The 25,770-nt window shown below is 43.3% G+C and overlaps 1 protein-coding gene across 1 annotated transcript in view; it reads left to right on the top strand.

Moving 5' to 3' along the window:
- Positions 1-17,992, top strand: part of LOC128706602 (uncharacterized) — a 109,221-nt gene extending 91,229 nt beyond the window's left edge. Inside the window, exons 7-9 of the mRNA XM_070089927.1 lie at positions 5,348-5,484; positions 13,581-13,705; positions 16,778-17,992. Coding sequence (XP_069946028.1) covers positions 5,348-5,484; positions 13,581-13,705; positions 16,778-16,948 — 433 coding nt within the window. The 3' untranslated portion in view covers positions 16,949-17,992. The remainder of the gene's footprint in view (positions 1-5,347; positions 5,485-13,580; positions 13,706-16,777) is intronic.
- Positions 17,993-25,770: the final 7,778 nt, after the last annotated feature.

The following is a 25,770-nucleotide window of genomic DNA, read 5'->3' as shown; positions in this document are numbered from 1 at the left end:
TCTCGTTTCAACTAATTTCATCAGAAAAGTCACAACAACCCACAACTTATAATCACTTTTCAACAACTCTAGTTCGACTACATTACCCACAACCCTCATCATTTACCAATTTATTCACATTTTTTTCCCCTTCTTTTTACTGAATCTTAAATGTAATACACATTCCTCTTTACATTACTAAAATTCTAATAAAATCCTCTCCATACCCATGTCCTTGTATCCACATAAATTGATATTATACTCGCATCAACTAATCTCACTACCCAACTATTGCGACATGTTTCAACACCCTCCATTCTTTTCCAATATATCATACTTTTCAATTCTATAATTTCTTTTTAAAATATTCACACATTACCTTTTATTTTCAGTAAAATCTCCCCATATTTCATTAAATTTCTAATACAACCCTCCCCATACCCCTCTCCATCTCGCCCGCATTTCTTTACATCCACTCATCCGTTTCCCATCACACCTCTTCTGAACAAACATAAAATCACATTTCACATCCACAAATGCATCTCATCACCCATCTCAAATCCACTAAAAATCAATGTAACCAAGATATTCACAAAATTCTATAACCACCTAACACACACACACACACACACACACACACACACACACACACACACACACACACACACACACACACACACACACACACACACACACACACACACCTAACCTAACCTAACCTAACCTAACCGAACCGAACCTAGCCTAACCTAACCTAACCTAACCTAACCTAACCTAACCTAACCTATCCTAACCTAACCTAACCTATCCTATCCTAACTTATCTTAACCTAACCGAACCTAACCTATCCTAACCTAGCCTAGCCTATCCTAACCTAACCTAACCAAACCGAACCGAACATAACCTAACCTAACCTAACCTAACCTAACCTAACCTAACCTAACCTAACCTAACCTTAACCTAACCTATCCTAACCTTAACCTAACCTATCCTAACCTATCCTAACCTAGCCTAACCTATCCTAACCTATCCTAACCTAACCTAACCTAACCTATCCTAACCTATCCTAACCTAACCTAACCTAATTTATCCTAACCTAACCTAACCTAACTTAACCTAACCTATCCTAACCTAACCTAACCTAACTTATCCTAACCTAACCTAGCCTAACCTATCCTAACCTATCCTAACCTAACCTAGCCTAACCTAACCGAACCCAACCTAACCTAACCTAACTTATCCTAACTTAACCTAACCTAACCTAACCTAACCTAACTTATCCTAACCTAACCTAACCTAACCTAACTTAACCTAACCTAACCTAACCTAACCTTACCTAACCTAACCTAACTTATCCTAACCTAACCTAACCTAACCTAACCTAACTCAAATCCACTAAAATCACTGTAACCAAGATATTCACAAAACTGTATGACCACCTAACACACACACACACACACACACACACACACACACACATGGAACACTTCCAAAATACATTAGAGTACTCCAGAATTACTTTGAACGTCTCCATTTTTGGATATTTTCCAAATTAGTTTTGAAAACTTTATCTTAAAATTGTACATTATTTTCTTGTTGGTAAACACACTCAATGGTAGAAATATTTACTCGATTTCCGAACAGAAACACATTCCTCGCTCTGAGAGACTCCTTGAGCTTATATGTGTCACCCCAAAGTATTGCGTCATGATTTTTGTACACCCCTTCCCCCTCCGACGACACCATATAATGCGGTTCACACCCAAGGTAGATTTAAGATAATCATCTACACACACACACACACACACACACACACACACACACACATCACTTTACTTTGAACACCCTCTGCACATCATTTGAGCACCTTCAAAAAAAAAAACACCATCAAACACCTCCGAATACTCCCAAAATCACTACTGATTACTACCAAATCTCCGTCCAAATCACCAGAAACTAAGTTTAACATCACTATCCAACATCCTTTTTATAGAAATCCCCTCAAATCACTATAACCAAGAACTCCCTCCCCATTTGACGCATAAAAAAAAGCATGAACACAAACCTAATACGCAAACACTTAGTACATGATCACCATCAACTGAAAACATATCTTGTACACACACATAATCTAAGACAACCACCAACTACAATCACCCATGTTCACTTACCTCAAAAATCACTAATATCACAGAAAACACTCATTTTTATAAACATTTCACACACACAAAAAAAAATCATATTTGACAATATCTAAGCGCACTCACCTCACTACCACCAACACACGATGTCACACCTCACAGGACCGACGAGCTCACCTCCAGTGACGTCACACTCCCATTGTGTTACTTGGTGGTTGGTAACATCACACCCAACTCACCTTGTTTCAACCTAACCTAGCCTAACCTAACCTAACCTAACCGAACCTATCCTAACCTAGCCTAACCTAACCTAACCTAACCTAACCGAACCTATCCTAACCCAACCTAACCTAACCTAACCGAACCTAACCTAACCTAACCTAACCTAACCTAACCTAACCTAACCTAACCTAACCTAACCTAACCTAACTCAATTACACTAAAATCACTGTAACCATGATATTCACAAAACTCTATGTCCACCTAACACACACACACACACACACACACACACACACACACACACACACACACACACACACACACACACACACACACACACACACACACACACACACACACACACACACACACCTCACTTTGAACACCTTCAAAACACTCTCATACATCATTTGAGACCACCTTTTCTCAATATCTCTCATCCACAACCTTTATCATCTCACTACAGAACAACCCCAAGATTACTTCGAACACTCTCATAAATCATTTGAATACTCACATAAACACCTTTGAACATTTCCAAACAACACTGAAGCACTTCCAAAATATCATTTTGATTACTCCCAAATAAGATTTATCATCTCTAATTTATCTACACTTACACATTTCATTAACTGAAATTACAACACATCCACCATACTACTCCCTCAGTCTCCAGACTTTACAACATTAACACAAAAACTAACTCAGACACTTATGTCATGAGACATTACCATATCTAACACACTGACTAACTTTGAACCAACTCTGATCACCACTGATCTTCTTCAAAAAATACTCTGCACATCATTTGAACACCTTCAAAAAACACCATCAAATACCTCCGAATACTCCCAAAACACTACTGATTACTACCAAATCACCGTCAAAATCACGATCACCATTTCCACATCACCCACATCTTATACATTTCATTCGCAAATTTAAGACATGAGACATACACACCAAATCTAAGACATTTCATACCGCATTTATGTTGCATATCACATTTCCTCATCCACATCATCCCTAAAACATCCTTCCTTATTCATTCCGTATATCTCCTAGAGCTGTTTTAACCCCGACGGCCCATCATGACATTAGGAGCCAGAGCGTAGTAGGTGGTGTTGGAGTGGTGATGGTTGCTCTGGCTCCTACGTCATGATGGACCCGTCGGGGTTAAAACAGCTCTAGGAGATATACGGAATGAATAAGGAAGGATGTTTTAGGGATGATGTGGATGAGGAAATGTGATATGCAACATAAATGCGGTATGAAATGTCTTAGATTTGGTGTGTATGTCTCATGTGTGTATGCCTGGTCACAGACCGGGCCGCGGGGGCGTTGACCCCCGGAACTCTCTCCAGGTAAACTCCAGAGGGGGGAATCCAAAAACTTGATCCGAGGAGATGGAGACTTTGATTTCGAGAAAAACTTGATCCGAGGAATTGGAGTCTTTGTATTATCGAGAAAACTTGATCCAAGGAGATCATAAGAATTTCGAAACCCCATAGGGGGGGGAATCCAAAAACTTGATCCAAGGAATTGGAGTCTTTGTATTATCGAGAAAAAAAAAATTGGGATGCAAGTGGGAGTCCATTTTGAATGCTTGTACCCAGAGTGGGAATCCAAAAAAACTCGATCCAAGGAGATGGAGGAGAAAAACTTGATCCGAGGAGTTCATAAGAAAATGAAATTCGAAAAAAATTGGGATGGGGGTGAAAGTGGGAGGGGGAAACTCAAAAATTTGATCCGAGGAGATGGAGTCTTGGTATTATCGAGAAAACTTGATTCGAGGAGAGCAAATGAAATTCAAAAAAAAATCGAAAAAAATCGGAAAAAATTCGGGGAGCGGGGGCGATCCGGCCGACACTGCAGAAGGCGCAGCAGAAGGCGCGGGTCGGGGCGAGAGGGGCGCGGGCAGGGGCGCGAGGGCGCGGCGAGGGTGGTGGGTCGGCGCGACGGTCGGGGGGCGCGGGTGGGGGTCGTGGGCGGGCGCGGGTGGGGGGCGCGGGTGGGGGTGCGGGGTGGGGGGGTGCGGGGTGGGGGGTTGAGGGCGAGGTGGTCTCGAGGGCGAGGTGGTCTGGAGGGCGAGGTGGTCTCGAGGGCGAGGTGGTCTCGAGGGCGAGGTCAAGGTCATTAGCACATAGGTGTGAAAAAGGTCATTAGCACATAGGTGTGAAAAGGGGTCCGCTCAGAGGTAGGGTTGCCTGAGCCGCCTTCATCACTACTTATATATATATATATATATATATATATATATATATATATATATATATATATATATATATATATATATATATATATATATATATATATATATATATATATATATATATATATATATTATTCTGCCCACGAACGAGTGGTATTGATCAATAACAACACTGCGACTAGCCAAGGACTCGAACCCATGCTGCTTTGGCCTGCCTCATGGTGGGCGAAAACTCATGACTCCTTAATACATTGGACCATACAATCTTTAAGACTAATGCATCCAGCGGAACTGGATGTTGTAAGTAAGTAAGTAAGTTTATTATTGCTACCCAAGGACATACGTTGGTGTGGATGACTCTAGGCTTATTTCTTTCTAGTCCCTGTTTGGTGTATTAGTACAACGAGCAGTATTTTATATTATTGTGCCCACTAACGGGTGGTATTGATTAATAACAACACTGTGACTAGCCAAGGACTCGAACCACAGTATCCACACCAACGTATGTCCTTGGGTAGCGAGTACAACATTCAGTTCCGTTGGTCCAGTTGATTAAGGTGTCGAGTTTTCGCCCACCATGAGGCAGGCCAAAGCAACATGCGTTCGAGTCCTTGGCTAGTCGCAGTGTTGTTATTGATATATATATATATATATATATATATATATATATATATATATATATATATATATATATATATATATATATATATATATATATACACACATATTCCCTAATGACTGTAGCACTCTCTGCTTCCTATTCTAATTCACTGATGATTGATGACGCTCTCAGTGCTAGGAGACTGAGGAAGGTGCTGGGTGGAGGGATGAGACAGGTGGGGATGCTTGCTGCCGCCGGCCTCTACGCCCTTGACCACGTGGTGCCCACGCTCTCCCGCGACCACGCCCTCGTGCAGGCCCTGGCTACTGGTAGGTAGCACATGGTAAATAAGACGCGGTAGACAGCAAGTAGTTGAAAGGAAGTGCCAGATTGCACTTGGTAGGTGAACAGTGTAGGTACGTGCACCTGATAGACACATGTAGCCATGTAATAGTGTGCAGGCTCGTACTCACCTAGTTGTACTCAGTTGTGGTTGCTGGGGTCGAATCACAGCTCCCAGCCCCGCGTCTTCAACTGGCCGCTACCCGGTCACTCCATGAGCTTTATCATACCTCTTCTTAAAGCTATGTGTGGATCCTGCCTCCACTACATCACTACCCAGGCTATTCCACTTCCTGACAACTCTTTGACCGAAGAAATACTTCCTAACATCCCTGTGGTTCATCTGAGTCTTCAACTTCCAACTGTGACCCCTTGTTGCTGTGTCCCATCTCTAGAACATCCTGTCTCTTTCCACCTTGTCTATACCTCTCAGTATTTTATATGTCGTTATCATATTCCCCCTGTCTCTCCTGTTTTCCAGTGTCGTCAGGTCAATTTCCCTTAACCTCTCCTCGTAGGACATACCCCTTAGCTCTGGGACTAGTCTTGTTGCAAACCTTTGCATTTTCTCTAGTTTTCTTACATGGTTGGCTAGGTGAGGGTTCCAAACTGGCGTTGCATATTCCAATATGAGCCTAACGTACACAGTGTACAGGGTCCTGAATGAGTCCTTATTTAGATGTCGGAATATTTGTTCTTAGGTTTGCCAGGCGCCCATATGCTGCAGCAATTATTTGGTTGATGTGCGCTTCAGGAGATTTACCCGGTGTTATGCACTCACCAAGATCCCCCCTAGATTGTACTTCGTTTGTGGTCTTCTTTGCCCTTCCCCAATCTTCATGACTTTGCACTTGGTGGGGTTAAACTCTAGGAGCCGGTTGCTGGACCAGGCCTGCAGCCTGTCCAGATCCCTCTGTCGTGCTGCCAGGTCTTCATCTAATTTAATTCTTCTCACCAACTTCACATCATCTGCAAACAGGGACACTTTGGATTCTATTCCTTCCGTCATGTCGTTCACAAATACCAGAAACAGCACCGGTCCTAGGACTGATGGACTGATCCCTGTGGCATCCCGCTAGTTACAGACGCCCACTTTGACACCTCGCCACATAACTATGACTCGCTGTTGTCTTCCTAACAGGTATTCCCTGATCCATTGTAGTGCCTTGTTATCCCTGCCTAATTTCTTGTGTGGGACTGTGTCAAACGCCTTCTTACAGTCCAAGAAAATGCAGTCTACCCACCCATCTCTCTCTTGTCTTACAGCCGTCACTCTGTCATAGAACTCCAGAAGGTTTGTGACGCAGTATTTCCCGTCCCTGAAACCGTGCTGGCTGTTGTTGATAAGCTCATTCCTTTCTAGATTCTCTACCACTCTTTTGATAATTTTCTTCATGACCTTGCATACTATACATATCAGTGACACTGGTCTGTTGTATAATGCTTCGTGTCTGTCTCTTTTATTTTAAACTGGGACTACGTTTGCTGTCCTCCATACTTCCGGTAGTCGTCCTGTTTCGATAGATGTGTTGAAGATAGTTGTTAGTGGTACACAAAGCGCTTCTCAGCATGCAAGTTTTCCTCTCAGCTCTGGATTACTCAGGATAACCCAAGAAATATGTTGGGTTTTAGTGATCTGAGTGGGAACGCCATATCCTCGAGTTGAGGCTTCCTCTGGTTGGTCGCCGCATTGACCAATCACAATGAGTACCGAGCCGCTCGGGGCTGCTGCTCTCTCGTGCCCCATCCCTTCTAGTGGGTAAGGCGGTGACTAGCCTGCTCGTTCCCTCTCTCCTCCCACCATCCCCCAACCTCATTCTTCCCCATCCCACCCACCTAGTACCCAAACCAATACACTGCCCTATCCACATAACACATTCATCACACTGCTATCCTTCTAACTTTCCTGTTTTCTTTTTTTTCGGCAACTTCGCCCTTGACGACTTAAAACAAGGCATTTTGACCATCCAGTAGCCCGTGAGGTTTTTTAAAATCCGGCCGATCTTTTCCCTAGGCTCCGTCCCCCTCACTCCCTCGAGGGTAGGCTATCTTAGGGACTGACCTTCGTAAGTCAGCTGAAATAGGATGCAGGATACACACAATTGTTTTCTTTTCAGCAAATTATCTGCGTCAGCTTTAATTTAGCTGGGCATAATGTCCAATATAAGAGTCAGACTTCGGGTCACTGGTGACCCAAAATCCAAAAGGGATATTTTAGACTGCATTGTAGCAATGCCACCATTGCACCTGTGGATATATTCACAACCCACTCTGGTGCAGTACTACTGCTCTCCTCGGAAGAAGAGCTACTCCAACTACTAAAGAGAGACGTTCTAGACAAGCTCACCAATGAGAGCATTTCCCCCATCCCACCTGACAACTTCCAGGCATAGTGCTCAGTGTTTGTTGCACGCATCAACAGCATCATGTGTGAGTATACTGATGTTGAATTTGTTGAGGGGATCAACCAAGATAACTCAAGGCTTACAAGTTTGCCAAGAACTCTGCGAACCAACAATCGCTAAAACTCATCCTCGAGACACCTGAGGGAGTCAAGTTCGTCTGTGAACATGGCTTGAAATGTGTTGGCACAAAATACACACCTGACCAGGTCAGTATGGAGAGGTTTGTCACCATCACCCAATGCTTCAAGTACTATCACTTCGGCCATAACACGAACAAGTGCACCCTCGAGAAAACTGTCTGCAGTATCTGCGCAGGTGGTCACGCATACAGGGAATGCCCCAACAGGAGCAATCCCAGGTGCACCCTCTGTGGTGGGAAACACCATGTTGTCTCACCCAGCCGCCCTGTCGGGAAGTCTGAAGTCCAGAAAATCCTTGAAAACAAAAAACTGGCCAGTGCCAAAAAAAAAGACCACGCAGTCTCCTTTCACTATTTCACATGAATCTTTCTCCAACCTACTGAGCTCTGGTAATGCCCCTATTGCCACTGCTTCACAAAACAATGCGTGGAACCCCACCCACCCAGCCCCCCACCCCTACCCGACTCCTGGCCCTCACCAATCCCAAGGTTTTCCCTTCTATCCCTACTGGGCTCATCCAAGAAGGGGTAATGAAGAGCACTGCTTACTTCATGCTGGCCGAAGAGTGGTCCGAGGGTGATGACCACCTCTGCTGCACCATCCTCAATGAGTTGTTTGTAGCAAATAGCGCTTGCTAAACACGTAAAACAATGGGGGTCACGATTCTGCAAATCAACTTCCAACACTTCAACAACCGCTATCTCCTTGAAATAGAGCACTGTAACCACAATCCAGACATTATCCTTCTAAATGAAACAGCAGCCAGACATGACCAACATATAAAGCTACATGGGTACACAACTCTCGAGAAATCCAGGGGGCCCCACAGTGAGGGTGGCAATCCTAGTGAAGCAGGTGCATAAATTTCACAATATGCATGTCGACGAGGACAACATCTTAGCAATAGACGTGTCAACATCACACAGGCGACTTATAGTGGGGACAGAGTACTCTCTTCCCAGACTACCATACATTGAATCTATTCCTTTACACCGACTACTCAGTAGAAATGTCCCTACCATCTTAGCAGGGGACTTCAACGCCCACCACCCCACTCTCTTCAAATGTGGTGCCGCCCATCCCCAAGGGGACCACAAAGGGAAACAACTATTCAACATAACGGCAGCGAAAGACTTAACATTCCAAGGCCCATTCTTTAAGTCATTCATGGACCACCACCCAGGAACACCCGACATAGTACTTACCAACAGAGACTGTGACCTGTTTCACTGTAGTCTCCCCAGGTGGTGACGTCGGTTCAGACCACATCCCCGTCATAATCAAACTCCAATCCTCACCGTTCCGGACACTCACCCTCCCCAGACCCAACCTGAAAACACTAGACTTTGACCTTTACAGGGCCTTCTTAGAAAATGGCCAAACTATTTCACTCGAAGACCATCCCTCCACTGCAATAGATGGGGCAGTTAACTCCCTCCATGCCAGAATCAGTGAGGCCACACAAGCATGCTGGGCACTAACAACTTCCAGGATCTACCAACAATACAAACAAACCAGGGAAATCAAGAACAAAATTAATAACTACCAAATTGAGTGTAGTAGACACTTCCACACAGAGCAGCCCACCCGGGATGTGCTACTAAGAATGAGGTGAGATCTAATCACCCTAATAACCCAACATAAAAGAGATTTATGGAAATATCTGGCGCTACAAGCAAACCAGTGTAAGTGCCACCCAGACCAATTCTGGAGTAAGATCCGTAGACTCCTAGGGGCTAAACACACACACCTTACACAATCCTTCACCGACGAAGACGGCAAGGAAGTGACTACCCTGCTCGAAGACCCACATGATAAAGCTAAGCTGATGGGAGAGGTATAGGAGAACATTCTCTCACACAATGGCAGCAGAAGATTTAACAATAACCACTACCAGTGGTCAACCAATGGCGAGACGACAACCTGGAAGACCTCCATCCTATACCATCAATTGACACAGCTTCTCTCGGAAACGAACACCCTTCCCTCTCAGGGAAGTGTCCCAAGTCATTGGCCGAATGAGAAACACAGCACCTTGCCCATCAGGCATAACAGCTAAACAATTAAAGTACCTTCCCCGTAACTGTAAGATGTTGCTGGGGAATGTCTTCAATGCCATCTTGGCATCAGGACATTTCCCAGTGGCATTTAAGACGGCAAGGATGATCTACATCGCCAAACTGAACAAGGACAACCGAAATCCCGAGAACTACAGGCCCATCTCCTTACTCGAAGTCACCGGCAAAGTCTTCGAAAGAATAATCTCTAACAGACTGAACTACTACATGGATTTCAACCACTTATTCTCTGAAAGGCAGTTCGACTTCAGGTCGCACTGCAGCACACAACATGCGATAAATATTATCTTTGATGCCGTGGCCAGCCTGAGGAAGCAAGTGAACCTGGCCTTGATTGCAATTAGGGACGTATACAAGGTCTTCGACAGCCTATGGCACGACGGACTCGTTTTCAAACTTGCAGACCTCCCAGTTCACAACTGGATTTTTCTCAGGCTCGTATACAACTTCTTAACAGGTAGAAGTATCATTCCCACCTTCCATGGTACGGCAGCAACACCCTTCACGTCGACAGCTGGAGTACCACAAGGCTCTTACCTCAACCCTATGCTCTTCAATATATGTCAACGATCTACCCCAGCCTGAACACAATGATACCATCATCACCCAATTTGCAGATGATGTTATCCATGTAGTCTCTACAACCCCCATCTCTGGTACAAACATAGGAGAGCAATAGAGAAAATGAACGAAGAACTAAGGAGAACAGTTAAGTGGGAGAAAAAATGGAGAGTCCTCCTCAGCACCATCGGCTGTTTAGCATCAGCCATAGAAGACAAATGGGGCATTTCCATCAGAGGTACACAAATCGCTATCAGTAATCCAAACAAGATCTTAGGGTACGAGATCGACAGATTACTCCACTCTACATCCCACATATCCAAAAAATTGAACCTAGCAAATCCCCGCCTTGGTCAACTTTTCCCATTCAATGTAGCCCTCTCCCACATCAAGAAACACCTGTACAAGATAATGATCAGACCTCTGCTAGAATACCCTTGTGTACCCATGTCACTAACAACTAAAACCAACATGCTAAAACTCCAAAGAGTCCAAAACAGAGCCCTCCACTTTATCACTGGCACCAGATTCAACCAACCTCCATCAAACGACCTGCAACTACCACCTGCAGCTGCAGCCTTACGACTGACCTCTTGTGCAAAAAAGGCAATTGCAAACAGTATACATCCAATTCAGTGGCACACCGGTATACAGCTGGTATAGTGGTGTGCAGTGGACGGGCAGGAGGTATACCTATCTTGTAAACTCAACTTTTTCACGAGTAACACAACGTACACGCACATGTATTTAAATTGCACCAAAGTGGATAGGCCACTTACCTTTAAAACCCCACCTCCCCCTCCACCCTCCCAAACCTTTCCCACATTCCTCCCTTACCCATCCTTCTTCCTTCCCCATCCTTCTTCCTTCCCCATCCTTCTTCCTTCCCCATCCTTCTTCCTTCCCCATCCTTCTTCCTTCCCCAAAGCTCTGGTCAGAACCTCGCACCTCGCCTCTGCTCCCTCTTTCAGGACCCATGGAGAGATGTTATCCGGCCCTATCGCCTTTGAGATATTTAGCTCGCTTAACTCTTCACTTCTTCCTCGGTTGTATGTATTGTGTCCAACACTTGGTGTACCCCACCTCTCTGCCTTTCTGGAGTCCCTTCTGTCTCCTCCGTGAACACTTCTTTGAATGTCTTGAGCTCCTCACATACTTCACGGTCGTTTTTTGTGACCTACTCTCCTTCCTTCCTCAGCCTGATTACCTGGTCTTTGACTGTTGTTTTCCTCCTGATGTGGCTGTACAATATCTTTGGGTCAGATATGGAATTCGCTGCCATGCCATTCTCATATTGCCTTTGGGTCTCCCGTCTTACCTGTGCATATTCATTTCTGGCTCTACGACCGGTCTCCTTATTCTCCTGGGTCCTTTGTCTTCTATACTTCTTCCATTCCTTAGCACACTTGGTTTTGCCTCCCTGCACCTTTGGATGAACCACAGGCTTATCCTGGCTCTTTCGTAACCGTGTACGTGATAGTGTGCAGGCCGCATACATGATGTATCTGTGGGTAGTCATCTCCTTCAGAGGTCGAATAGTCTCTTAGTGTGGTGAAGGGGGCTCTTAATTCGACCTCTTGTCTCCTTCCTCGGATCAAATCTAAATGCCCCTCCTCTCTACACCCTGCCTCTTTATTGGTGACCTTTTCCCCCACATAAATTGTATCTCCTATGTGGAAGGAAAAGATATCACTGCTGATGACGTTGTAGCATGACCCTGGTGGTGGTACTGTCGACGCCCTTGAATTGTATGCCGCACTGACTGTGCCAACAATGGAGGTTAGCGATCGGAAGCGCCAGGAGTCGTAACTCTTTAGCGCCGCCCCAGGAACCGAAGGCAAACTCTAGCGTATTGAAAAAAATACATGTTACCGACAAGTTGAAGAGCAAGACACATGTGCTACAGTTGGGTATCATTATTGTTCACTGAAATGTTTCACCTACACAGTAGGCTTCTTCAGTCAAATACAGAGGCAGGAGGAGGCGCAGTATCAATGATGAACACTTCTGCTGGATGAAGGATTGACAACCTGAAAAACTAGTTCTTCAAGGTTTATGGATTGGTTACAACATCTTTATTTTGCTACTATGTCTCCTGCCTCTGTATTTGGCTAAAGAAGCCTATTGTGTATTCGAAACGTTTCAATCAACAATGAAGATACCCAACTGTAGCACATGTGTCTTGCTCTTCAATACGCTCTTCAATACGGTAAAGTTTGCCTTTGGACTTGGGGCGGGGCTGCGCCAAAGAGTTACGACTCCTGGCGCTTCGGATCGCTAAGCTCTTTCGTTGGAGCAGTCAGTGCAGCAGACAACTCTCCAGGAATATGTTTTTTTCCCTTCAGTCCTGTCTCGCTTCCCCCTCTTTTTTGGAAAAAATTAAAAAAGAACCACTTAATCATGAATAGTAATATTCATGTTTTGCATTTTTTCGAGTCCCTGATTCCTACAACACCTTTCTGACCCCGGCACGCCCGTGGACTTACCTCAGAACCTCTGCTTGATCCTGACAATGGGCTCAGCCTTCACCAAAACCCGACGACAATTCACGTCTGAACACCAAAGAGCGGAAAGACTCCAAAATTTCCTACCACTCACGACAAAGTCAGAAGGAAATCCCTGGGAGCGCTCTAGTGAGTGCAAAAACACTAGAGAGACCAAGTGAGGCAGCACAGGATATGAACACCTAGTTGAATGTCTCAGTATATACACCTAGGCATATGTCTCTCATAAGAGTTTATTCAAAAGTCTATTTAAGGGATTAAAATATTATTGACTTGTATAGGTGATACGCATCCATTATGACCCTCGTGCAACTGATTGACCTGAATCATTAACAAAACTGAATTTAGTGAGGCTTAAAATTAATTTACTGTGTCTCCTCCCCTCACCTTCACAGCTATGGTGGAAACTGGGAGTCAAGTCATCTGCTGCGATCCCCAAGGAGCTCATACAAATATCTTGCTGTTGGAGTGCAACCCCAAGATAGTGACTCCGCAGGACCTGTGTCATAGGATGAGTCAGGTAAGCTTCTCGGACCAGGTATTTTGATGGGGTCATTATTCACACAAAAGATTGACCTTGGAGGTACATACACCAAAATTAATAATTAACATAATTTATTTCTGTGCCTATATCTGTCTTCCCTCATGTTACAAATTCTAGTACTTTTTTCTAGTCTTATTGCCAGGCATAATTATTTTTAGTAGCAAATTATATTAAACAACAAAATTACAGAATGTAACTAGAAACAGAAAAAAAATTCCGTTCACAGCTGCATCGCTTCCCATAAGTATTTTGCGTAACTTTAATTGATTCTATAACTATTATTATTATTATTATTATTATTATTATTATTATTATTATTATTATTATTATTATTATTATTATTATTATAAACAGTCGTGTGTCAAGGCATACAAGCAGAGAAGAGCCACAAAAAAATGTATATAAAACATTATTTTATTATATATTGCTCCTGGGAATGTGAAACTGAAAGAAAATATTTTTATTGGATAATAAAAAATTATTAACATTATCTTGTCCCTAGTTGGTAATACTATCATAAATAACATACGAGATAAAAACTTGTATTTATACTGCACAAACATGCAAATGTTAATATTAGAAAATACATATTTTCAGAAGGTTGGAAGCCCAATACTTACTTGTTTTGTGTAAGGAGATATGCAATACTTAGTACAATGAAATTGTATCTTCGTAAAAGATTACTTCTTCAACTATCCCTTTCTTACGGTTTAACTTCAACTGTTTTACTCTGTCTTCAACATTCAGTATATCCAATTGTTTAATTCATCCTCGCCTACATGATCACGGTAACCAAGGTCCAGGATGAATCTCACTATTTTGTTTTGATTTATAGTCTCTTTTTGTTTTTTTTTTGTTAAAGGAGAGTACCACGAAGAACAAGAAAAATCTGCATGAGTATAAGAGCTAGACATAAGGTCCTGTGAGCCTCAGGAACTTTAGCCTGGCATGCTTACGTCAAAAGAAATTCCCCGGATATTTCACTGGAGATAATGGAATGATTGGTTCCTCATTATAATGGACATTAAAAGCATTTAACTTTTTCAGCATATTTTTTCACGCCAAATAGTATGGCATCTATTTTCCCGAGGTGTAGCAAGGGTTTATTGTCTACTAACCATTTGCTGCAGGTTTCTAGTTCCAGTGATATATTAGCTCTATCTTGTAGGTCTTTATCTGAGACTAGAAGAACACTGTTGTCTGCATACAACAAAAGCTAACACTCTATACTGATGGGCATATCATTCACGTAACATAAAAATAATAAGTGATCCAGAATACTACCTTCTGTTTTTCCTTAAAGATAGGAGTAACTTTAGCCTCCTTGAATCCCTCTGCATACACAAAAGGCATTAACTCCACTACACAACCTGTTCTTGTTGGAGTCCCACAGAGGAGTGTTCTTGGCCCACTTCTCTTTCTCATTTACATCAGTGACCTCCCAAACGCATCTGAACTTCTTAAACTCGTTTTATTTGCAGATGACACTACTTATGTCTTCTCTCACCCAAACCCAACTATATTAACAGATACTTTAAATGACGAACTACTAAAAATATCTACTTGGATGACTACCAGCAAACTTACGCTTAATATAGACAAAACCTACTTCATGCAATTTGTAATTAGAGCTTCAAATGTACAGGTAAACATATTAATAAATTGATCATCCATTACAAGACATGCAGAGGGCAAATTTCTAGGTCTCCACCTTGACTGCAGTCTCAGATTCCAGACTCACATACAGCATATATCCATGAAAGTCTCCAAAACAGTAGGCATCCTTTCAAAGATACTATGTACCCCAAACAGCTCTTCTTGCTCTTTACCACTCTCATATTTACCCTTACCTCACCTATGGTATTTGTGCATGGAGCTCAACCACAGAAAATCACCTTAAACCTTTAATAACCTAACAAAAATCTGCTGTGCGATTGATTACCAACTCCTGCGCTAGGCAGCACACTCCACCGCTTTTAATGAGCCTTATCATGTTTAATATGCAAAATATCCACACTTATTATTGTGCCTACTACATTTACAGAATACTGTACTCCAACATTAACCCTCCTCTCAAACTCCTCCTTGATAACTACAACAGAACACAGGCATAAAACAAGGCACAAATCACTTTTCGATATCCCTCGTGTCCGTCTCTCCCTCTGCAAAAATACTATGCACATAAAGGGTCCAAAGATCTGGAATTCATTGCTCAAAACACTCCTAAATAATTTATGACTGTTTAAGATAAGATAAGATAAGATTTCGTTCGGATTTTTAACCCCGGAGGGTTAGCCACCCAGGATAACCCAAGAAAGTCAGTGCGTCATCGAGGACTGTCTAACTTATTTCCATTGGGGTCCTTAATCTTGTCCCCCAGGATGCGACCCACACCAGTCGACCTAACACCCAGGTACCTATTTGCTGCTAGGTGAACAGGACAACAGGTGTAAGGAAACGCGTCGAAATGTTTCCACCCGCCGGGAATCGAACTAACTTAAAATTGCTTCAATTTTATTATTGCAAATTGTGCTTGATGATTGATTAACTATTTAAACATTACTTCAAACCTAAAATTGTTTCAGTTTTATTATTTTAAATTGTGCTAAATTGTAATATTTCATTACTGGCCTGGTGGCTAAAGCTCCCTCTTCACACACGGAGGGCCCGGGTTCGATTCCCGGCGGGTGGAAACATTTCGACACGCTGCTAGGTGAACAGGACAACACCTGTTGTCCTGTTCACCTAACAGCAAATAGGTACCTGGGTGTTAGGTCGACTGGTGTGGGTCGCATCCTGGGGGACAAGATTAAGGACCCCAATGGAAATAAGTTAGACAGTCCTCGATGACGCACTGACTTTCTTGGGTTATGATGGGTGGCTAACCCTCCGGGGTTAAAAATCCGAACGAAATCTTATCTTATCTCTTAAAGCCAAAATAACAACTTGTTGTCAGGCACTGCTCTTGAAGCGCATTCTTTAGTTTACTGTACTTCTCTTAATTTTCATTTTCTGTAATGCTTTTTCTGTGCCCGTTTTCTTCTTCAGGTAAGCGATGACGAAGCTGAAGCTACAGGGCAAAGGGTCGTGGCTCGCATCCTACCCATCACCGACTCTGCAGTCCGACTGGTAGTTCATTGTGACGTTACGGAGAAGGATATCCAGATGGTGATTGCAAAGCTGAAATACGTCATTAAGGAACTAGACGGAAAAATGTGATTGACTTTACATCGTGACGTCTTTCGTAACGCGATGACACTTACGCAGACTAATAATAATAATTTTATTTACTACAAGTACATGTACAAGGTATACAAGCCTAGATGACATCAATGATATACTACTCTATAGAAAGCCGCATGTTATACAGAGCATTTCTAGCAAATTAGGTCACTTTTGTCCCAGGATGCGACCTACACCAGTCCACTAACTCCCAGGTGCCCATTTCACTGATCGGTGAACACAGACAACCAGTGTAAAGAAACACACCCACTGTTTCTACCTTCGCTGGGAATCGAACCCAGACCCGTGCCGTGTGAAGCGAGAGCCTTAGCCACCAGGTCACTGTGATCTATAATCAAGTATTTCTGTAAGAATGTTTAAAATATTTTCCATTCTGAATCAGAAAATGTTGTTATTGAAGTTCTTGGTTGATTTTTTAAGATTTTATTTCTCTCCTTATATATGTGTGTGTACTTACCTATTTGTGGTTGCAGGGATCGATTCATAGCTCTTGGCCCCGCCACTTTGTTAGTCGCTAGTGTGTGTACTCATCTATTTGTGGTTGCAGGGGTCGAATCGCAGCGCCTGGCCCCGTGTACGTGTTTGTGTGTGTGAATAAGTGAGGTAAAGGAGGGAGGGGGGAGTAGAGGAAGCTGATAGGTACTTCCGTTCGTTTCTAAAACCGCCAGAGTTGTATCCAAAGTCAACAGAAAGAAGAGGATTATTTACTTTAATTCTCACTAAGAAATGACAGCTTTCTCTGCGGCGTGAATGTATGATTGCTGATAGACAATACACAGGGAGCAGCAAACCTATTATTTTTATGCTACCCAAGTAATAGATTTTATATGCTTTTACTCATGTGCAAGTTAATTGTTCTTCCATATTGTATCACTACTACAAATTATATCACTACTACTACTACTAGTACTGCACCTCACTCTAAGCCTATATATACCCTCTGTATCCATGTACTGTTTGTAACGGCTTGACAAAGCTCCTGGAGAGAGAGACGTTACCACAATAAAATGTCACATTAGTTGCACTTGTGTCCTTTTACTTTACTAGTTAGGACAGTAAGTTTAATATGTTTATTATGCACCCCATACCCATCCTGTGGGCGGTAGTCAAAAGATTACAGAGGTACATAATTGGTCCAGGGACTGGACTCCAAAGTTTTGATAGCTGAGCAAGTTACAAAGGTAATGAACTAGATCTGGTCATAATCATGACCAAGTTACAAAGGTAATGAGCTCCAGGTAGCGCTGGTCACACTCATGAATAATTGCAAAGGTAATGAATCATAAACACATTAATCATGAGAATTTACAAAGGTAATGAGCTCCAGATAGAGCTGGTCAAAATCATGACAAGTTTCAAAGGTAATGAATGATAAACACTTTATCACATGATTACAATCATAGACAAATTACAGAGTAATGAGCAGTTAACAAACATAGCAGGGAATTCATCCATTGCCCCAACAACAGATGTTGCTAGGTGCCTGTCTCTCCTCGGTAGACAGCCATTGCAAACAGCAGCAAGTTGCCCAGGGATCTGCTGCTTGCACGAGCACCATCGACCCTCCCCAAGAGGTCCAAGAATCCAGTGACTCCGTTAGCAGCCCGATGGAGAGCTCCCCTAGGGACATGTCAGCGTACTGGTGGACGCCAAGTTGATTGAAGATCCCAGGCCCTCGTGTGCACGGATGTTGAAGCTTGAGGAACTGAGTACACACTGCCTGTGGCACACCTGACAGCTGCCTCGCGGTCGAACTCCACGATGCTGTCCCTGTAGTGGAAGTTCCTGTGAGCCCGGCACTCCCTGCAGTGCCATCGCTGACATCGTGGGTTAGGGGAGAAGTACCCTCTACAGATGGGGTGGCGCTGGGAGTTGGGTGGGTGAGGCGGGGGAGAACCGCAGGGGTGAGGCGTTATGAGAGGGTCACTGTTTACTACACACGCCCTCCCCCTCCCCCCCAGCGGAGATGGGGGGAGGCGCTGACTGGTCCTGACTCGACAACACCAAATTCTCTGAAACTGCACAACACTTCAACTATTTACGCTGAAACGATGCACTGGGATGTCCGTTCGCTGCTCTGGTATCTTCTCAAAGCATTCACACTGAGTTCTGTTAAGTAGGGACCTGTTCAGCCTCTTTGACCAGGAGCTATCCTTGAAAATCCCGCAGCTAGCCCGCTACACAACCTGCCGTGTCGGCCATGTTGAGCACTGTTAGGACATCAAAGCCGTAACATAGGGTCCTGCAGTGAAGAATTATCACGGTAAGAATGAAAATTCACATTTGAAACCTGGAGAGTCTTTCAAGGAAGTATTATTAGTAGTAACTCTTTTCAGGTGTAATAATTTTTTTTCCTGATTTTTGTGTGCACATTTAGTGATTTAGGGAGTTATTTAATAATAATTCTGTGCATATAATAATCATTTAATGTACCTATGTGCTTTGCTGTGTGATTTATTATTTTATATAAGTGATTTCTACTATAATAGGCAAGTGTTTTGTACTTTTAATTTCTAAGATGTCTGTAAGTAGTAGAGATTCTAGCGGTGACAGGTGTCTGGGAGCAGATCCTGGATCAAACACCACTGTTATTACTGAGAGTAATGAAGTAGAGATATTGAGGCTAAAATTAGCTCTAATTAGGGAAGAAAAAGTTCTGAGAAGGATTGAACGTACTAAAATCCAGGAAGAGGAAGAGTTAGATTTTTTTAGGGCTAATGAGAGAAAGAAAGACACAGTTTGCTGCTTCACAAAATGTAACAGGCAACATGGTAGACATTTTTAATTTGGAACATGCTATTAAGTTTGTCCCAAATTTTTTTGAAACTGATCCTGATAACTTTTGACATTGAAAAAAAAAAACAGCAAAATCCCATAAGTGACCAGACAATAACTGGGCCACATTAGCTAGAACTCAGTTAATTGGTAAAGGGTTACAAACTGTTAGTTCTCTAGAGGAACATGAATTTTCAAATTATGAGAAGATGAAGGATGTTGTGTTATTGGCTTATCGGATATTGCCCGAGAGGTATAGGCAGAAATTTAAGTTAAGGTTTAAGAAAGGACTATCCTTGGTGGAGTATGGAAAGGAGAAGATGTTGCTGCTGACGAAGTGGTGCCGCTCCAAGGATGTTGTAGGTGATTATGAAGGTGTATTGACTTTAATTTTACTAGAGGATCTCTTAAACAGTGTACCTCCTGACCTTAAGGCATATCCTGAGGAAAAAGATTTTGATAATTTTAACCATGCTCTAGAGTTGAGTGAAAGGTTTTTAGGCAACCAGAAAGTTGGAAGTAGTTATCACCCAGATGATGGTAATAATTTTTCTCCACCAACTAGGAGGAGTAAGAAATTTCACATGTTTAAGAAAAATTTTTTCCAGCCTCATAATCCAAAGAATTTTCAGCCTACTAAGCACCATAATCTTGGTTCCCAGGGATTAAAGTCTACTCAGTTACCTGCTCAAGGAAGTAGTAAGTTAAATTTAGTTTCAAGAAATCAGAGAACTGGTAGGAAAGCCCAGTTCCCCAAGGCCAAGAAATCCAGTCTGTCTCAGGTGGGCATCGTACCCTTAATGTTTATCATTATACTTACTGTGATAAGAAGGGTCATGTACAGCAGTATTGCAGAGAGATGCTTCAGGACCAGGCTGCTGCACAGAACTCTCAAGTACCCCAGGTACACATGCAGTAGCTTGTATTGCAGTTTTACCCCAGAGTACACCAGAAAATTCAGCTGTTTTAGACCCTCGGATGAAGGTCTTTTCAAGTAAGTCCACAGTGACCTTGCACCAAAATGAAGGTAGGATAGAAGGTGTTATGTCTTTAAGGGATGGATGTAGGCAAGGATGCTTTACCAGTGTCAGAGGATGCTTACACTGGAAAAGATATATTTTTAAAAGAGTTTTCAGGAACCACTGTTAGGACTCCTGTACATAGATTGTGGGTGGAGTCTGTTTACCAGTCTGAGTACCTGCCTGTAGGTATTGCAGATGATTTGCCTATTCCAGTTGTTGACCTACTACTAGGCAACAATGTTATGGGTCTTCTCAAAAGTGAGGAATGTTTGGTTTGGAGGGATCCTGATTTAAAAGGTGTAAAGGTGAAAACTTATGTTACTGTGACTGAAAATTTTTCAGTGTGTACTATGTCTAGCCAGGTGAGCAAGGGATGAACTTCTGTGTCTCGCCTTGTTCTTTCTCTTGACTGTGACGATTTGGGCCTGGGGAGCCTCTTCTTTGAGCCTGACCTGCGAGAGAGACTGCGCAGTGATGAACTGGCCAAGGTCAAACCCGGTTTAGTGGGGGGTCTCGGTGCTGGCGAGGGAGAGAATACCCTGACTGTGATGCAGCTGATATATATATATATATATATATATATATATATATATAAATGTATATATATATATATATATATATATATATATATATATATATATATATATATATATATATATATATATATATATATATATATATATATATATATATATATATATATATATATATATATATATATATATATATATACACATATATATATACACACATATATATATATATATATATATATACATATACATATTATATATATATATATATATATGCCATGCGCTGGCATGGCAAGACGTGTGGCGGGCTAGCTGCGGGATTTTCAATTATAAGTCCGGATCAACGAGGCTGACCAGGTTAAGACTCAACAGGACTTATTGTGAATATTCTGGGAAGATTCCAGTGAAGCGAGAAGACATTTCAAAGCACCGTTTCAAGGTAAATTGTGGAAATGTTGTGCAGTTTGAGTGAGTGGTGGTGGTAGTGAGGAAGACGGCCAGTGGATTATTATTATTATTATTATAATCAAGGGGGAAGCGCTAAACCCGGAGGATTATACAGCGCCTGGGGGGGGGGATGTGGAAGGCATTCAGGCTTAATTCGGGGAACTGGAGCTCAGATCCAATTCCCTAAATCAAGAGCCCCTCACCAACATCAAGGAACCTTCCTTGAGGGGACGGCCAGTGGAGGTGTGGGGGAGTACAAGGCCTACACTGTATGTGAGTACCGGGCAAGATTATCGTACATACAAACCTCGAAAAGCTCTTATAAAAACATCTATATCCAGCACCATGCACCATGCTTCCAGTTAACGTGGAAATGATTGTGTCGATGCATGGACTATTTAAAGGCTTATGTTATGGAAAAACAATGTGAAATTAATGTTAACGAGGGAGTGACCAGTCAGTGCATCCACCCCCACGTCACGGGGGTGGGTGGAAGAGGTGGGATGTGTAACTAGATGGTGAGTGAACACATTGGTTCAGCAGTGCCCATACCCACATTGTTCATAGTGTACATGGGAAACAAATAAAGTTGTGTGTATTGTAAGACAGTGTGAACAATATATAGTGTGCAAGTCCATGTGTATTGTACTCCCCGGGATAACCCCACTCAACCTGCGCCTCCCCCACCTAATTCCCAAGGGAAGTTTTCCCCTTCCCCTCCCGGCCCCTCAAACTCCACCAGGCCACCACGGTCAAGTTCACTACCTTCCACGCACCATACCCACCCAGCATGTCATATTCCACTCCTATTGTCTAGTCTAGCAGATGGATGCCAACCAGGAGGAAGCAAGCAGCCAGGGAAATGGCACGGCTGGCAATACTAGGAGAGGCAAGTGTCGGTCATGCTTACAGCTTCGTTGTCTCAACTCTAATGGTTTCCTCCGCAAACACGGTAGTTGCCCTGGTTCAGGATGTCCTCCTGTGGAAAGTGATGATCCAGAGCCACCTCAGGTACCTGAACCTACTCCAACAGATTTTATCTCATCAGACAATCTCTTGGAAGCAATTAAAGCAACAGGTACGAGGACACTCACACATATTCCCAAAGCCGCCCGTCCACACACAGCTGGGAAACTTACAGACCTCCTGAAAAAAGTAAACGATGGTTCCACTATCTTAAATGCTCCACCAACCATCAAGGCATGGCACAACTTGCTACTTTTTGGCAATGTTTGCTTAGCTGTGCCGGAAAGAAGGGGAAAGAGGCTAGCCTCAATGATAATTAAATCCTTAAGAGATTTTCCTAGAGTTGATAACCTCATTCACCTTCCCCGTCAACACAAAAAAGGGAGAGGCAGAACCCCCACTCACTCTACTGATAGTGAAAAAGTCAGAGTCCAGGTGAGCAAGAAAATTGAAGAGGGCAACACAGTGGGGGCAATCAGAATTATTACCAGTGAAGATACAGTTGCTCCCAGGGATGCTGACACGGCTGAAGCACTTAGAGGAAAGCACCCTGCCAGGGAAACCAGTGGCACCAACAGTTCCAACACCTCTGTCCCCACTATGGAACCATTGATTGTGGAAGACTCAGACATTTACAAAGCAATAATGTCGTTCCCATCTGGCTCTGCTGGGGGTTACACTGGAATAAGGCCACAGCATTTAAAGGAAATGGTTAATCCAGTTATTGGGGAAATTGCAGAGACACTGCTTTCAGAGATCACAAGGTTCGTCAACAATTCCTTGGCTGGTCTGATTCCTGATGAAATTAGACCTTTCTTTTTTGGTGCAACACTTTGTGCACTTAAAAAGAAGGATGGAGGAATTCGGCCAATTGCAGTAGGCAACACCTTACGCCGCCTCGTATCCAAAGCTGCTGTCCGAAGTATTCGTGCACAGGCAGCCATGATGCTTCAACCAAACCAGCTTGGCTTTGGGGTCTCTCAAGGAAGTGAAGCAGCGGTTCATGCAACAAGGGCATATATCAACAACCTGCCTGAGGACAATGCAGTGGTAAAATTAGATTTCAAGAATGCGTTCAATCTCCTGAAAAGAGACGTGGTATTAGCAGCAGTACAAGAACATTTCCCTGGTCTCTTCCCTTTTGTTTCAGCTGGGTATAGCAAGGAATCAATGCTTCTCTTTGGAGAGCATGAAATCACATCATCGGAGGGTGTCCAACAAGGAGATCCTCTTGCACCATTTCTCTTCTGTATTGCAGTTAGGGAAATCACAGTCAGACTGACCAGCGAGCTAAACATCTGGTTCCTAGATGATGGCACACTAGCAGGTACAAAAGAGTCCCTCCTACATGACCTTACACAGGTAATGACACGGGGACAGGAAATGGGTCTCATCCTGAATCCATCCAAATGTGAAATCATCTCAGTCAGTCAACAAGTGATAAATGCAGTGAGATCAAAACTACCAGGAGCAGCAGTCATTGCCCCCACAAATAGTGTCTTGCTAGGAGCACCTCTGGGAAGCAATGCCATTGACACAATTCTCAGGAAGAAATTGGAAGAGTTAAGGAGAATGGAACAACGAATTGGCAATCTGGACACCCACGATGCCTTGTACCTTCTCACAAAGTGCTTGAGTCTGCCCAGGTTGACATATTTCCTAAGATGTGCACCTTCATATGATAACCCTATACTGCACGAATATGACAGTATTCTGAGGCAGATTTTTACGAAAGTACTTAACCTTAATCTAGAAGACGGGCAGTGGAACCAAGCTACACTTCCAGTCAGACTAGGAGGCATTGGTGTCCGCAAGTCATCACAGATTGCGTTACCTGCTTTTCTGTCCTCGTGTATTGCATCCAGAGAGCTTGTAGCAGCGATTCTCCCTGAACATCTTAGGGACAAGATTGGAGTCCAGGACCAAAAATTCATTGACGGAGCAATGATCTGGGATAATCTAACGGGCTCAGAAACCAGACCTGCTCCCCCCAACAACTACAAACAATCGCACTGGGATGGTCCAATAGTGGAAAATATAGCCTCAACGATGCTTCAGAGTGTGTCAGGGAAGGATAGAGCCCGCCTGCTGGCAGTGAGAGCCCCTCATGCTGGGGACTTTCTGTTGGCTGTTCCCAACTCCAGCCTTGGCACACGCCTCGACCCACAGACCATCCGCATCGGTGTTGCCCTTCGACTTGCCGCCCCTATTCTCGCCGAACACAGGTGTATTTGTGGCAGTGAAGCAGCAGACCGATTCGGGTACCATGGTCTTGTGTGCCGTAAATCCGAGGGAAAGATTGCAAGACATGAGGAGGTTAATAACATTATCAAGAGGAGCCTCACAACAGCTGGATGCCCAGCAGTAAGGGAGCCACCGCAACTATGCAGATCTGACGGCAGCCAGAAGCGTCCAGATGGTATCACCCTTCAAGCCTGGACAGATGGGAAGCAGGTGGTTTGGGACTATACATGTGCATCTACCTTGGCTGATACCTATCTCCAATACACCAGGGAGGAAGGAGGGGCAGCTGCCAGCTTTAGGGAGTCCCAAAAGTCTAGAAAATATGGAGAACTTGCCCATCATTATATGTTTGTTCCCATAGGCTCAGAGACCCTTGGCTCATGGGGAAAGAGTGCATCTAATTTCCTTAAGGAGCTGGGAAAAAGACTCATCAGGGTAACTAGGGATCCCAGGGCAGCTAGTTTTCTGTTCCAGCGGCTCAGTGCGGCTGTTCAAAGGGGTAATGCATGCTGCATTTTGGGCACACGCCCCAGCTCTGAGGAGCTGGATGAGATTTTCGCCTTATAATCGGTGATACACACGTAACAACATGTACCGTATATGCCACCTTTATATCAACAATGTATCTCTTAAATCTTCTGTACCATATTATGTAATAAAACATTCCTATTGGTAAAAAAAAAATAGTTTAAAAGATGGGGTGGTAAGGGAAGTAGAATATTCAAATGGCTTCAGGAAGAAATCCAAATATTCTTCCTTGAAGCCTTTTTATCCACTTCTCCGAGGCTATGGGTCCCACAATTTACACCAG

This window comes from Cherax quadricarinatus, chromosome 3 (genome assembly GCF_038502225.1).
Source record: "Cherax quadricarinatus isolate ZL_2023a chromosome 3, ASM3850222v1, whole genome shotgun sequence".
NCBI lineage: Eukaryota > Metazoa > Arthropoda > Malacostraca > Decapoda > Parastacidae > Cherax > Cherax quadricarinatus.
This window is presented reverse-complemented; position numbering and strand designations above follow the sequence as displayed.